The 12,828-nt window shown below is 41.2% G+C and overlaps 1 protein-coding gene across 4 annotated transcripts in view; it reads left to right on the plus strand.

Moving 5' to 3' along the window:
- Positions 1-5,403: 5,403 nt before the first annotated feature.
- The window catches only part of UBR3 (ubiquitin protein ligase E3 component n-recognin 3), a 101,103-nt gene continuing 93,678 nt past the window's right edge, over positions 5,404-12,828 (plus strand). For 3 of the 4 annotated variants that reach the window (XM_081971069.1, XM_081971068.1, XM_081971070.1), the window contains exon 1: positions 5,404-6,157. In XM_081971069.1, coding sequence (XP_081827195.1) covers positions 5,697-6,157 — 461 coding nt within the window. In that variant the 5' untranslated portion in view covers positions 5,404-5,696. The remainder of the gene's footprint in view (positions 6,158-12,828) is intronic. The other variant, XM_081971067.1, reaches the window with a different exon arrangement.

Here is a 12,828-nt window from a genome sequence, read left to right on the forward strand (position 1 = left end):
CTAAGGGGGTGAATACTTTCCATGGTCTCACAGGTTTGATTCGGTTCTACTCGGTTCGATTCATCTCAATCCCTAGAAAATCCTTCCATTTAAATGTGTGTCATCTGCATACGATTATGCTCGTAAACTTATCTAAACATCAAACAATACTGAACCCGCCGTAACTGCTGTTCTATGATTTTTAAACTCCTTCTGTGTCAAGTCATTTTCGACTCCCTGCGACCACACAGACGAACGCCTTAAGCAACTCTTTATTTTTCACGGTTGCCCTAAGATTATTTGCCCTAAGATTATTTGCCCTAAGATTATGCATTTTATTTCCTGCTCACCTCACCAAGGTTTGCCTTGCCTTTCCACATTCTTTGGTTTTCCCTGTGCGTTTTATGCACACAGCATCAAAGTACAGCGGGGCTTGTCTGCGGGGGAAAAAAAGTCTTGCTCTATGTGGGTAGGTAATAGGCGGCTTTCTCTACCTTCGCTAGAAATGGATGACACTTGTTCCTTTGGTACGGAGAAAGTTTAGGAGAAAGTTTCCGATCGGAAAGGTTATTACACTAAAGCGCCTGCTAGTTGGCTGTTTAGCAACAGCTTGCTATGTAAGAAGGCTGGAGAAGTGCTCTGCTTCATCCCTAAAAGCTTCTGGTCCTGCTTCCTTTAGGTTTTCATTCAGCCATAATCAATGCCTAACAGGATCGCGTTCATTAAAGGAAGATGGGCAGAAAAACTTGGTCACCGCGAGAAAAGTGCCGCTCGAGGTCCGACGCAGGGTGTGTGTGTGTGTATTCAGCGTCTTTCCTCGCGGATTAAAGTCTGCTCTAGGGGCAAGATCACTTCTTGCACAAGCACACGGGGACTGCAGCTCTCTTCAGTTTACCGGACCTTTTGTTAAATACAACACTGGTCTCGGCTTAAGTCTCTTGAAGATGAACATTTATCAGGTGTCAGCATTTTCCCACAGGAAGAACTAAGATGTTAAAAAAAAAACCACCCAACCTTATTCTGTTTTTGCACACACACCCCTCAGCAGTGCCCCTTTCCTCAATGAAAACATAGAACGAAAAATCGTAAGGATGGAAAGGACCTCAAGAGATCTTCCAGAGTAGTCCTTATACCATATATGTGGCTACATGCATAATTTTATATTTATTATTTCTCTTGTCATGTTTATATTAGAGATGGATAGACCTTCTGATAGCTGTATGCAATGTAATTTCATTTTAATGTATGCCGAATAGTGTACCCAGTGATAATAAAGTTATTCTAAATTCTAAATCTATTCCAGCCAAAGGGCCACCTGATCCACTTTGGAAAACATCCAATGATGGAGCACCCAACCACAGGCTTGAGGAGAGGGGGTGCAGTTGGTACTTTGTTCCCAGGGCTCATGGAGCTCAAAGGGGGCCCATGAAGGGGAAGATGTTTACATTTTTTTTACAAAACCAAATTTTTAAAAAGAAAAACAATATTGATATATATTTCATACCCTATACTTTGTGTGTATAGCAAAACTGCCTTGCAGCCTTGTTTGACATAACCTTTATTGAATCGGAAACTCAGTGAACAGTTATTTATATCATTTATTGCATTTTTATTTCATGATTTATTTATTTAAGTTTAGTCTCATTTATTTCATTTCAGTGTATGAATGGGGATGAAATGTCATCTCAAAAATCTGGATCTCAAAAAACGCTGTGCATTGTGTATATTATTATTAGAATTATAGAGGCTGAAAAATACTTTGTAAATTAGATAAACAATTTGAATAAGGGTATTATTACATTGTATAAAATTTGATTAACAGTGAAAATCTATGATTAAGTAATTTGATAAATGCTTGAAAGATCATAATTGATGCTAGAAGTGCATATTGAAATATTGAATAGTGAAAAAAGGAAGGATCAAATCTTTAAATATTAGAATGATAGGAGAAGGGGAAAAGGGGGGCTAAAATAGAGGTAGAAATAAGAGGGGGAATAGCAAAAACAGATGTTAAGATTGTAGGAAATGATATTAAGTTACTCTTTTATAAAATGTTAGAAGGTTGCTTTTGTATTCTTTTACAATGTTAAATGTATAAGACATTATATTCTTCCCTAAAATGTGTAATAAGTACTGGGCATTTGCTAAACACAAAATGTGTTCAGTAAACAGGACAAGATAACCTTTTTTATTCCAAACCGTTTACAGGCACCTACATACAAGTTAGATAGGAAACCATCTGCTCAGACAAAAGGCACCAGAAAAACCAAATAAGAGATAGGGGCCTCTCAAGAAAATGTCAATTTGACCCTTTAAAGTATGAGATGATGAAAGAAATGATGTAAATCAGTGGTTCCCAAACTTTTTCAGTCCACCGCCCCCTTGGTGCTACAAACTGATCCTCAGTGCCCCCCACCCAGTGGTGGAATTCAAAAATTTTTACGACCGGTTCTGTGGGCGTGGCTTGTTAGGCGTGGCTGGGGGAGTCATGTGACTGGGCGGTTTGCATGAAGGAATAAAGATAGTAACAGTAAAATTCAAAACTGTAACAATTAATTGCACATTTATTCAAAATTCAATTTAAAAACCTTTGTAGTTAGTTAATTCAACAAAATTGTTGAACATGATCCAGTGATACCAGGTTTTCAAAGTCTGATAGTCATTTATCAAGAACCTTAGTAACTAGTAACTTAGTAAACTTAGTAAAATTTAGTAACTACTTCACTATTCAGTAAATTCTTAATGTGATGGATGGGCTTGATGAAGTGATACCAGTTTCCCAATGTCTGGTTTTAAGTCATTTAAATTAAAGGAGTCTTAAATCACCACATTCAGTAATCTGGAGTCATTTTCTTTGCTTGGAGAGAAGTTGGATGACCACACTGAAGCCATGTTCCACCAAATATGATGTTGGAAATGCAACAAGGAGCTTCTTAACCACTGTCCATAGTGCAGGATAGCAATCAGAAATTTCTTTCTGTAACTAAAACTCTTGGTACAATTTCTTGAACTTTGGCTTCAGCTCAATGTCACCAACATTTGCTTGAATTATTTGATGAGATTATTGCATGGTACCTAGGGATTCCCAATATGGAAAGTGAGAATGGGAATATTTTAACAGATATATATGTTTTTGGGTTATAATTTTCACTAAAGAACCATGGGGATGGAAAGGGAAATATAGACAATGGAGTCCAATCCCCCTCCTCAACAGTTTGGAAGAATAACTCTAGCAAAATGTAGCCTTTTACCTCTTTGGGGAATCTATTATTATTATTATTATTATTATTATTATTATTATTATTATTATTATTATTTTATTTCTTTTTCCTAATACAACTCATGCAAAGGGTCATCCACAACTACATTACATTTTCCACACTCATATTTGTGATTCCTTATAACTTCTTTAAACTAAATTTTTTTAGTACAAATCAACACATTGACATATATATCACTAATGCAGTTTCCTATCTCTTCCATTAAACATGAATTGAAAAACATCTAATTCAAATGTATAGTCTGTGAATTTATTATATAATCACAGGCAGACATTGCACTTATGCCTAAACCCACGCACATTATAAGACAGATAAAACTATCTTAGCTGGCTGTTGTAAATATTACTCTGCTAATTCAACAAGAAATGTTACTGCATGAATCCTTAATGCAGAACACAGCTAAAAGTGATTTTAGCAATTTTCTTCCCAAGTTAATTCAAAATGTATATCCAAATGCTCCTCTTATTTTTCCCCAAGCACTAGGGAGGATTACATTCAAAACCAGACACTTTTGCTGTGTGTGTGTGTGTGTGTGTGTGTGTTTGCTTACTTCTGGTCTCCAGAATCAGAAGGGCCGGTTGGAACCCCCAGAGGTCATCTAGTCCAACCCCAGACAGTGCCCTCCCGCCCCACATTCCCCAGCCCCACCTCCTCTGGGAAGGCTCCGGTGGGGGGGAATGTGGAGCCCCTACCCCTTCTGCTGCTCTCCCCCACCCTTCACTCTTACTCCCTCCCTCTCTTCGCAGGCCGGGCGGCCGCAGCGCTACTGGGACGGTGAGCCGTCGCCCCGGGGAGGGAGGTCTGGCCGCCAGCAAAGGGCTTCCGCCAAGGCACCCCATGCAGGCAAAATAGCGAGCGAGCGAAGGAGGATCAGGCAGGGCACCTAGGCCCCTTCGCCTCCCACTTTGTCTTGATGAGGTCGCTGCAGCTTCCGGGCACGGATGGACAGAGGTAGCCAGAGTGGCCCGGGTGGGCGAGTGGGCGAGCGATGGAGGATCAGGCAGCTCCCTCGCTTGCTCGCCTGCCCCCCGGGTTTCCCCGCCGCTCTGGCTACCTCCGTCCGTCCGCGCCCGCAGCTGCAGTGACCTCATCAAGTCAAAGTGGGAGTGAAGGGAGGCGAAGTGGCCTCCCTTTGATCACTCACTCCCCCTGCCTGTCCGCACTATGCTAGCCCTGCGCTCACTGATTGGCTGGCTCACCAATCGTCACGCCCACCTCTAAGAGCCCTATCTATAGAAAGCCAAGCAGAAAAAAAGTTAACTGGGTTTAGATAGGGCTCTTAGAGGCGGGCGGGGTGATTGGTGAGCCAGCCAATCAGTGAGTGGGCAGGGCTAGCATAGTGCAGATGGGCAGGGAGAGTGAGCGATCGAGCAGCTTCTGGATGGGCGGGGGTGAGTGAGCAAACTGGTTCTGAATGGCTCGCTAGAGGAGGCCACCTCCAGCACTCCTTTGCCGCCCCCCTTGCCTCTTACTGCCCCCCTGCCACCCCGCCTTGCCTCTTACCGCCCCCTTAAGCCATCTCACCCCCCCCAGGGGCGGTACCGCCCACTTTGGGAACCACTGATGTAAATGAATGACCAGGAAGGGTGGGGAGTTTCTGAGTAGTAGAGTGCATAAAATGTATTGTTTGAATGCTGTTCTTTGCTTTCCTTGTAGTCAATGTACTTGGGAGGAGCCTTGGAGGCCACCTTTGCAAATGCTTTTTATTTTTCGGTAAATAAACCTTTTTGAATTGTGAACCAGACTTGTCTCTGTGTTGTGAGGATTTAATAATTGGGTTTTTATTTCACAAGATGATACAATGTATGGTAGAACTATGAGAAGGTTTAGAATTACGTGTTAGTAAAACTAAAAATGAAAATAAAATGTAATTACTTGGAATAATACTGGTATTGAACTGTATGACACCCAGGAATCAAAACAATTCACGCAATGGGATGTATAAAAAGAAAACAAAAAATACTAGTCTTGTTCCAGCACTTAATAATCCTCTTGGCGGCCCTGCCCAACTACTCCACCCACCACTTTCCAACCAGCTCTTCCAGCTGACCCGCTGGAGATGAGGGTCCCGCCAAACGAGACAAAAACGGGCAGCGTTTATCAACGCGGCCGCCAGCAGCCGCCTCTTTCTCTCTCCCTTTCCACCCGAGGGAGACGGGGGCGTCTCGGGCGGGCGAAGCAATGAGGGAAGCCGGCAGCCAAGGCCGCCCAGCGCTGTGGCAGAAGGTGGAGGGGCAGAGAGCGAGAGAGAGACTACCGTAGGCGGCCGGGGTGCTGACTTTTTTCCCGGCTATCGCGAGAGGCGCCGCTAGGAGGGAAGGGAGGGGAAAGGCGAGAGAGAGGCAGGTGAGGGCGAAGAAGCGCAGCCGGAGCCTGAGAAGGGTTTGCTCCGCCCGCAGCGGCTGCCTCGGTGGAGGGACGTCCTCGGCCGCCCTCATGGCGGGTGCGGGGGCTGGAGGGGGCGCCCAGGAGAAGCGGGCCACTGCGGCGCGCCTCAAAGCGGCCCTCGGCGCCGTCGCCACCGAGGAGAGCGAGGCTGCCGGAGAACTCCAAGCGCTCCTGGAGCGGGTCTTGGGTCCCCTGAGGGGCAGCGGCGATGACACCGAGGCGGTGTCCGAGGCGCTGGGGTGGTGCCGCAGCTTGCTGGCGGGCGGCGAGCCGTGGGACAGCTTCGTGCAGGCGGTGAGGGCCTACGACCCAGCCACGCTCTGCGGCCTGGTGTGGACGGCCAACTTCGTGGCCTACCGCTGCCGGACTTGTGGCATCTCGCCTTGCATGAGCCTCTGCGCCGAGTGCTTTCACCAGGGCGAGCACGCCGGGCACGACTACAACATGTTCCGCAGCCAAGCAGGGGGGGCCTGCGACTGCGGCGACGGCAACGTAATGCGGGAAGCCGGGTGAGTATCGCGAGTGGAAACGTCTCTCTCCCCCCACCCACCCCCACCCGCGTCTTGCGAATGGGAGGATCCCGGGGGGGGGAGGGGGCTCCAGCCAAGTGTGTGGGGTTTACACGAGCCCCGAATGCCTCCCCTCCTCCTCTCCCTCCATCCCTTTTTCTCCCAAGTGTCTTTGAAGGAAGCACGCGTACAAAATAAATAAATAATAATAATAACAACCGTGTATGACAGGGCTTTGATCCGGAGGAACAGGTGGATGTAAGCTCAGTATATAGAAGTAGCCACCTAATACTTCATTGGGACTGTAGTAACTCATCTTCGTGGGCATCTGCTTTTAGGATTCGTACTCCTAGTAGATAAGACAGGGTACTTTCGTGCCCATCTAGTACAGGTAGACTTCAATGGAGGCCAAAGATTCTGTTGCTAAGTGAAACATTTGTTAAGTGAATTTTGCTCTCATTTTACGACCTTCCTTGTCACAGTTGTTAAGGGAATCACTGCAGTTGTTAAATTAGTAGCACAATTGTTAAGTGAATCTGGTTTTCCCATTGACTTTATTAATTATTTATTTATTTATTTATTTATTTACTTACTTACTTATTTTGTCACTCATGTTCAAGATAACAGGAATACGAATAAATATGAATAAGAACACAGGAAATGGGTACAAATAAATGGGAATAGTAGGACAGGGATGTTAGGCACACTGGTGTGCTTACGTACTCTCCTACTGACCTCTTAGGAATGGGAATATATTGTGGCATAAATTTTTGTGGGCATGATGAAGCAGGTTTAGAAGCCACAATAAATTTGTCTGTAAAGAAAACTTAGCTCTTTACATTTGTTGCAAAAAACCTGACTTTTACATTTGTTCCACAAGCTACATTTGTTTGTGAGTTACAATTCTTACTTCAGCAAAAATTATTCTTAGAAAACATCAGTTCTTGGACATGGAAGTTAGGTACCAATATTTCTGTCAGCCAAATTCAAACTCTTGGGACATTTTTCTTGGCCCCTGGAGGCTATAAGATTTTGCTGTTAAAAATCTGATAAGGTTAGTATATCCATAAAAACAAAAGCACAAACATGATAGAAGGCAGAATATTTCCTGATTTATGCCCTTATGTATGAGATTGCAAAATATACTATTAATTAAAGATACAGTTCTCTTTTACTTTTTTTTATTCTGTGTTTTTCCTGAAGTTAAAAAACATTGGCTGGACTGGCTACACCAGTCCAGTGTATTAATTCATGGTTCTGTATAGTATATAAAACCAGGCAATTGTAGGGTTAAATATTTTATGTGACTTCGTTCAGTAGTATCCTTCTTGCTAGCTACAAATCATCAAGTTGTAGAAGTTTCCATATAGTTTTCTATGTTTTCCCCAAAATGCCCATCACTATTACCCCATATACTCTTAACACTGATAAGAGATTAATTATAATTGTATCTTTAGTCTTTCCATATGAATGTTTATATTATTAGGAGGCTTTATAAAGTTGTCAATAGAAGGTCTATGCTAGGGCTCATTTTTGACATTTGAGAAATAGAGAAATCCCACCTACCAAATAACTCTTGTCTATAGTAGGAAATAGAGGAGACATGGGGCACACAGGCTGTTGCACTGAAAACTTGTTTCTAATTTCTGTCCAGGCTTTGTCCCTAAATCCCGGGACAAAATAATATCCAAGCAAATTACCAAAATAAATTCCTCTCCAACATGCTTTTATTTTGTTGCAAAACAAAATGGTGTATATATTTATCTTAGTTCTTGAAATGTATATTGACTTCTGAATATGAATGATAATGATGGGAGAAGGAGCTTTGAAATATAATTTAACTAATACAGTATAAAGAGTAATAGAGGGATAAATTGAAGTACTTGAAAAAGGTTAGCAAATATAGATTACCTTAAAGAAGGGAGGAAATAGTTAAAATTGTGAGTTGGGAACAAGAAAGTAGCCTGAGAGAACAGCTTTATAAGAGACTTTATAGAATGATACAGAGAACTGAAAAATGAAAGAGATGACACATGGCACACATTTCCTTTTGGAAAGTAAATAATGCGCCCAAATGTTGGGTAGAGCTGTTGCTGGTGGTGCTGGGATAATAGTAGATGCAAAGTTGCTATGAGGGCATATTTTCAGTTCAGTACTTTTTTGGCAGGATGAGATGATTGAATGCTGCCAAACTTTCCTGTCACAGAGAAAGCATGTGATAGAGTCACCCTGTCCTCTGCCTCCATGTCAGTAGTTTGATACATGAACTCTGAAGTACGCCAGTATGTAAACAAGTCTCAAGTGTTGACTACTCAGTGTGACAGACCCTGCCCATTGTTATTAGTATGCATTTGGAGAGAGAAAGCAAAGATATCTGTGGGCCCTTGTCATTTTTATTTTCATGCACAAGCAGTTGCACATGACAGTAGACAAGCTTTTGATTTAAAACATTATTACATCTTATAATTTAGTGATAATATAATAGTACTCTTCAGATTGGAAAAGCTTCACATCTTACTGTAAGTCATAAAGTGATTGCTTATAGTTTTGAACTACACTCACTGAGATTGTAAGTAATAATGTATGTTTATGACGTATTTCCAGTTAAAGTAACAGTGAAATATATTTCACTAGCTTGTAGCTTGTTACCTGACAACAATATCTAAAGAATCATGGAAGTTACAGCAGTATGATGAATCAATAAATATTTTGTCCTGTATTTTAGCACTTTGGGAAAACAAACTAAGATTTCTACTTAAAGATGTTTTTCATATTTAGAAAAAGTTGCCACACAAAAATAAAAATTTGCTCAATGAATGTCTGTGTGTGTGTGCATGCTGCACGCCCACCCAGAAACCCATATTACATTTTCTCTCACTGCCCATAGTACAAATGTCTTTCCAAAGTTTTGGTCAAAAAGTCAGATACGATGTGGAGTGAGGTAGTGGTCTATAGATAATTGGTATTAACATATACGGTGATGATGCCTTACTTTTGTTGTTCAGGGGAACTTTTTGAATGGGGTATTATTGAGTCAGGAAAATGAAAGTGATAATGAAATTATGTTTTCATGTCTCTTTAAAGCAGTGCTTCTCAATTATTTTCTGTTATGCCCCCCCTAGGAAGAAGAAAACATTTCGCGCCCCCCTTCGCAACTGTAAATAGTATCATTTGTCTATAAAATTGTTATAAGTACACCTCTGCATAACACTGTATCCTTATTAACGTATAAGAGAATAAAAAAAGAAAGAAATGTGGATCAATTTACAACAAAGAATAGCTTTATTAACTGTGGCAGAAAAGATTTAAAGGAGCACAGGATTTAAAGGAACACAATATTAAAAAAAACTTTAACCTGCAAAACAAAAATATATAAAATAATTTGAGCTGAGCCCCCCTTTACGGAGCCTCGCGCCCCCCCTGGGGGGCCCGCCCCACTATTTGAGAAGCACTGCTTTAAAGAAACAGGTTTATTCCACTGCTGATATTTATGAGAGTTAATAATTTCTTGGACATAATTAACTCAGCAAGTGTTGACTGCTATGCAATACGTTCTTTCTAATGACTTACAAGTTTTTTTTGTTTTTTTTTTACATTTTGGAAATGGAACTGGTTATTCCACTTCACTGACTGGAATTACTCCTAAGCAAGAATGTAAATAGTGAAGTGATGGTGTGGCAAAGATGAAAAACCAAACTTTCTTTTTGGAGACATGGGGATTCTGGAAAAGATTATGAAAGATGACAAAGTTGAATACTTATTTACATGAAAATAAAATTTTATTGCATTCTAAAGATATTGCATACCGTGTTTTCCCGAAAATAAGACAGAGTCTTATTTTCTTTTGATCCCTGAAATAAGCACTTGGCCTTATTTTCGGGGAGGTCTTATTTTTGAGGTGCAGGAGGTAGCAAGTGTGGTCACTTCATGGCTGCTGCTGTGTTGCAATATTTTCGGGGAGGGCTTATTTTAGTGCATGTGCTCAAAAGCCTAATTGGGCTTATTATCCGGGGAGGTCTTATTTCCGGGGAAACAGGGTACTAATTTACTTGAGATATTCTATGCCAATAAAGCTCCTTATTTGCTCTTTATATCTGGAAAAAGAACATATACTAAACGTAAAATAAGTTTTGCTTTAAATTCTAAAATTGTACTCCAAAATATTCTGTTTCCAAAACTTCAGGTAGAATCTGCCCACCTGTTTTGCTTAGGCTGGGAATGCTTCCTCTCAGGATGTTATGGGAAAGTGATCAGAAACAGTCATTCTTCTTTTATACTTTGTAGCTCAGAAATTTACTGTGTCAAACTCCTTATGGCAGCTCAAATCCAGGAAGTAGGATTTTCAGGAATTCAAAGGAGGCGGGTTTATTGCAATGAGCAAAGGGATGAGATTATAGAATCTTGAAAACTGTGCGTAGTGAGTGTAGATAGTGAGTTTATTAGGGCTATGCTTTTTATTGCCTTCTAACAACCTTGATTTAATGGAAAGAATGCTACTTGCTTATCTGAAACCATAAAAATGTCCATCTGCCCTTGTTTTGCTGTATTTTAGAAGCATACATTTCATTCTCAGGTCACAGAATTCCATCACAGCTGCCTCTCAAGGTTAAGATGGTTCTTCTGCTAATGTTTTGGAAGGCAGTGACATTTACTGTTTTTTCATTGAGCTTTTAGCTGAAATATATTGTGGAAGGAAGGGCTGAAGAGAAGCAGGGTAGGGGTGCATGCACATGGCCCCATTCTTCAACTTTGAGCTTTATCATTTGCAATGCTTAATTACTGTGCACATTTGCAATCTTAGGTGCTTTTTAAGATCAACAGGGGGTAACATGAAATGGAGAGGCACATAGTCCTCAACTTACAGCTGTTTGCTTTACGACAGCTTCCTAAAATGTAAATTACGACCTAAATTTGAACTTAGGACTGACACCCCACCCCCACAGTCATGTGGGTAATGGGCTTGAATTTATGATCAGTTGCAGCATCCCATGGCCATATAATTGCATAATCATTTGTGAATCCCCCCCCCCCCCCCCCCAGTTTCCATCAGTAAATGCCACTGGTTAAGCTAGATTGGCATTCACAGTGCTGTGACTCTACTTACAACGATGGTAAAAATGATCATAAAATCAGATCCAGTTATGTAATGACTGGTTATGTACAATGACTCATAAGTCCGGGCTCAATTGTGATTGCAAGTTGAGGACTATTTGTAGCATTTGTGAAAGAGAGGACAAATCCTTTTAACGTTATCACCTACGCACCTAAAGAGCATGGTACAAGAAGAAGTATAGAACCAATCTATGTTCTCTCCTTACAAAGGAGAAGTTCATATTGTTTGCTTGTCATCTGCCTATTCTGGAACCTACATGAACTCAAAAGTCAATTCAGGTAATACCCATTTGGAGGGGGATGAATGTGAGGTGTTTGTAATTGGTGTATAGGATAGACAGGAAGGCTTGTAAGCTTTTTCCAGGTTTATTTGAGAAGTCATTGTAACATGAGCAGCTACATAAATCAAATAATGATATGTACATACAGCACATATGATTTGTTCCTGGTAACTGCTCTTAATTTACTTATTTTGAAGACATGTCACATCTAGCAAACCTCTATCATTCTACACCATTACCTCCTACTCAGCTTCCTGTAGTTAATATTGCTATGTCTGTTCCCTCCATAAATCACTGAGGGTACAAACTGCTATCCCTATGAAAATGTCAAACAATTTATTGGGATACTTTGGGATCATGCCAAAGGCTGGACTGAGTTCTGCTAAGATTGTTAAAAGTTGGCTCCCAACTCTTTTTCACATCCCTATACTGGCAGGAATGTTAGACTTCTCATTTGATTCATCTAAATAATTTCCTTTTTGTTTTTTGTTGTGGAAGGGCAAAAATCAAATAAGAACAATTCTTTGATAACAGTATCAAGACAGCTTTGGTTGCACTTGTGGATGCCCTGTGTTGGGTTCGAAGTGAGGGTAGTGCTCTCCTTGATTTCTCAGCAATCTTTAATACAATGGTTCTCAACCTGTGGGTCGGGACCCCTTTGGGGGTCAAACGATCCTTTCACGAGTCGCCTAAGACCATCGGAAAACACATATTTTTAAAAAAATACGGAAAACATAAAATAATTTTATGGTTGGGGGTCACCACAACATGAGGAACTGTATTAAAGGGTCGTGGCATTAGGAAGGTTGAGACCCACTGCTTTAATACATCAACCATGGTGTTATTTTGGAGCAGACAAGCAGTTAGGAATGGGGAAGTGCTCACTTGTAATGGTTCTCTTCCTTCCTTTGGATCAGCTCCAGTTTGTGTTGTGTTGGTCTAGTCCTAGACGTTTGTTTTGTGGGGTGTTGCAGACAGAGCTGGACTTTCCTATAGGCTAACTAGGCTTCAGCCTAGGGCCTCAAGATCAAGAGGGGCCTTTTGTTTTTATTTATTATCCGTGCCACATTTTTTTAAAGGTTAGTACCAATTACAACATGTTTCATTTAATATATTGATATATATCACAGTAATGATGTATTTTATTATCTCTTATGTAATTTACAAACTTAAAAATGGGAGGTGAAAGGGCCCCATAAGTGGAATAGCCTAGGGCCTCTTTTCATTAAATCCGGCCCTGGTTGCAGAGCTCTCCTCTTCCTCTTGAACGCACATGAA

This window comes from Natrix helvetica (genome assembly GCF_964273705.1).
Source record: "Natrix helvetica genome assembly, chromosome: 1".
Taxonomy (NCBI): Eukaryota; Metazoa; Chordata; class Lepidosauria; order Squamata; family Natricidae; genus Natrix; species Natrix helvetica.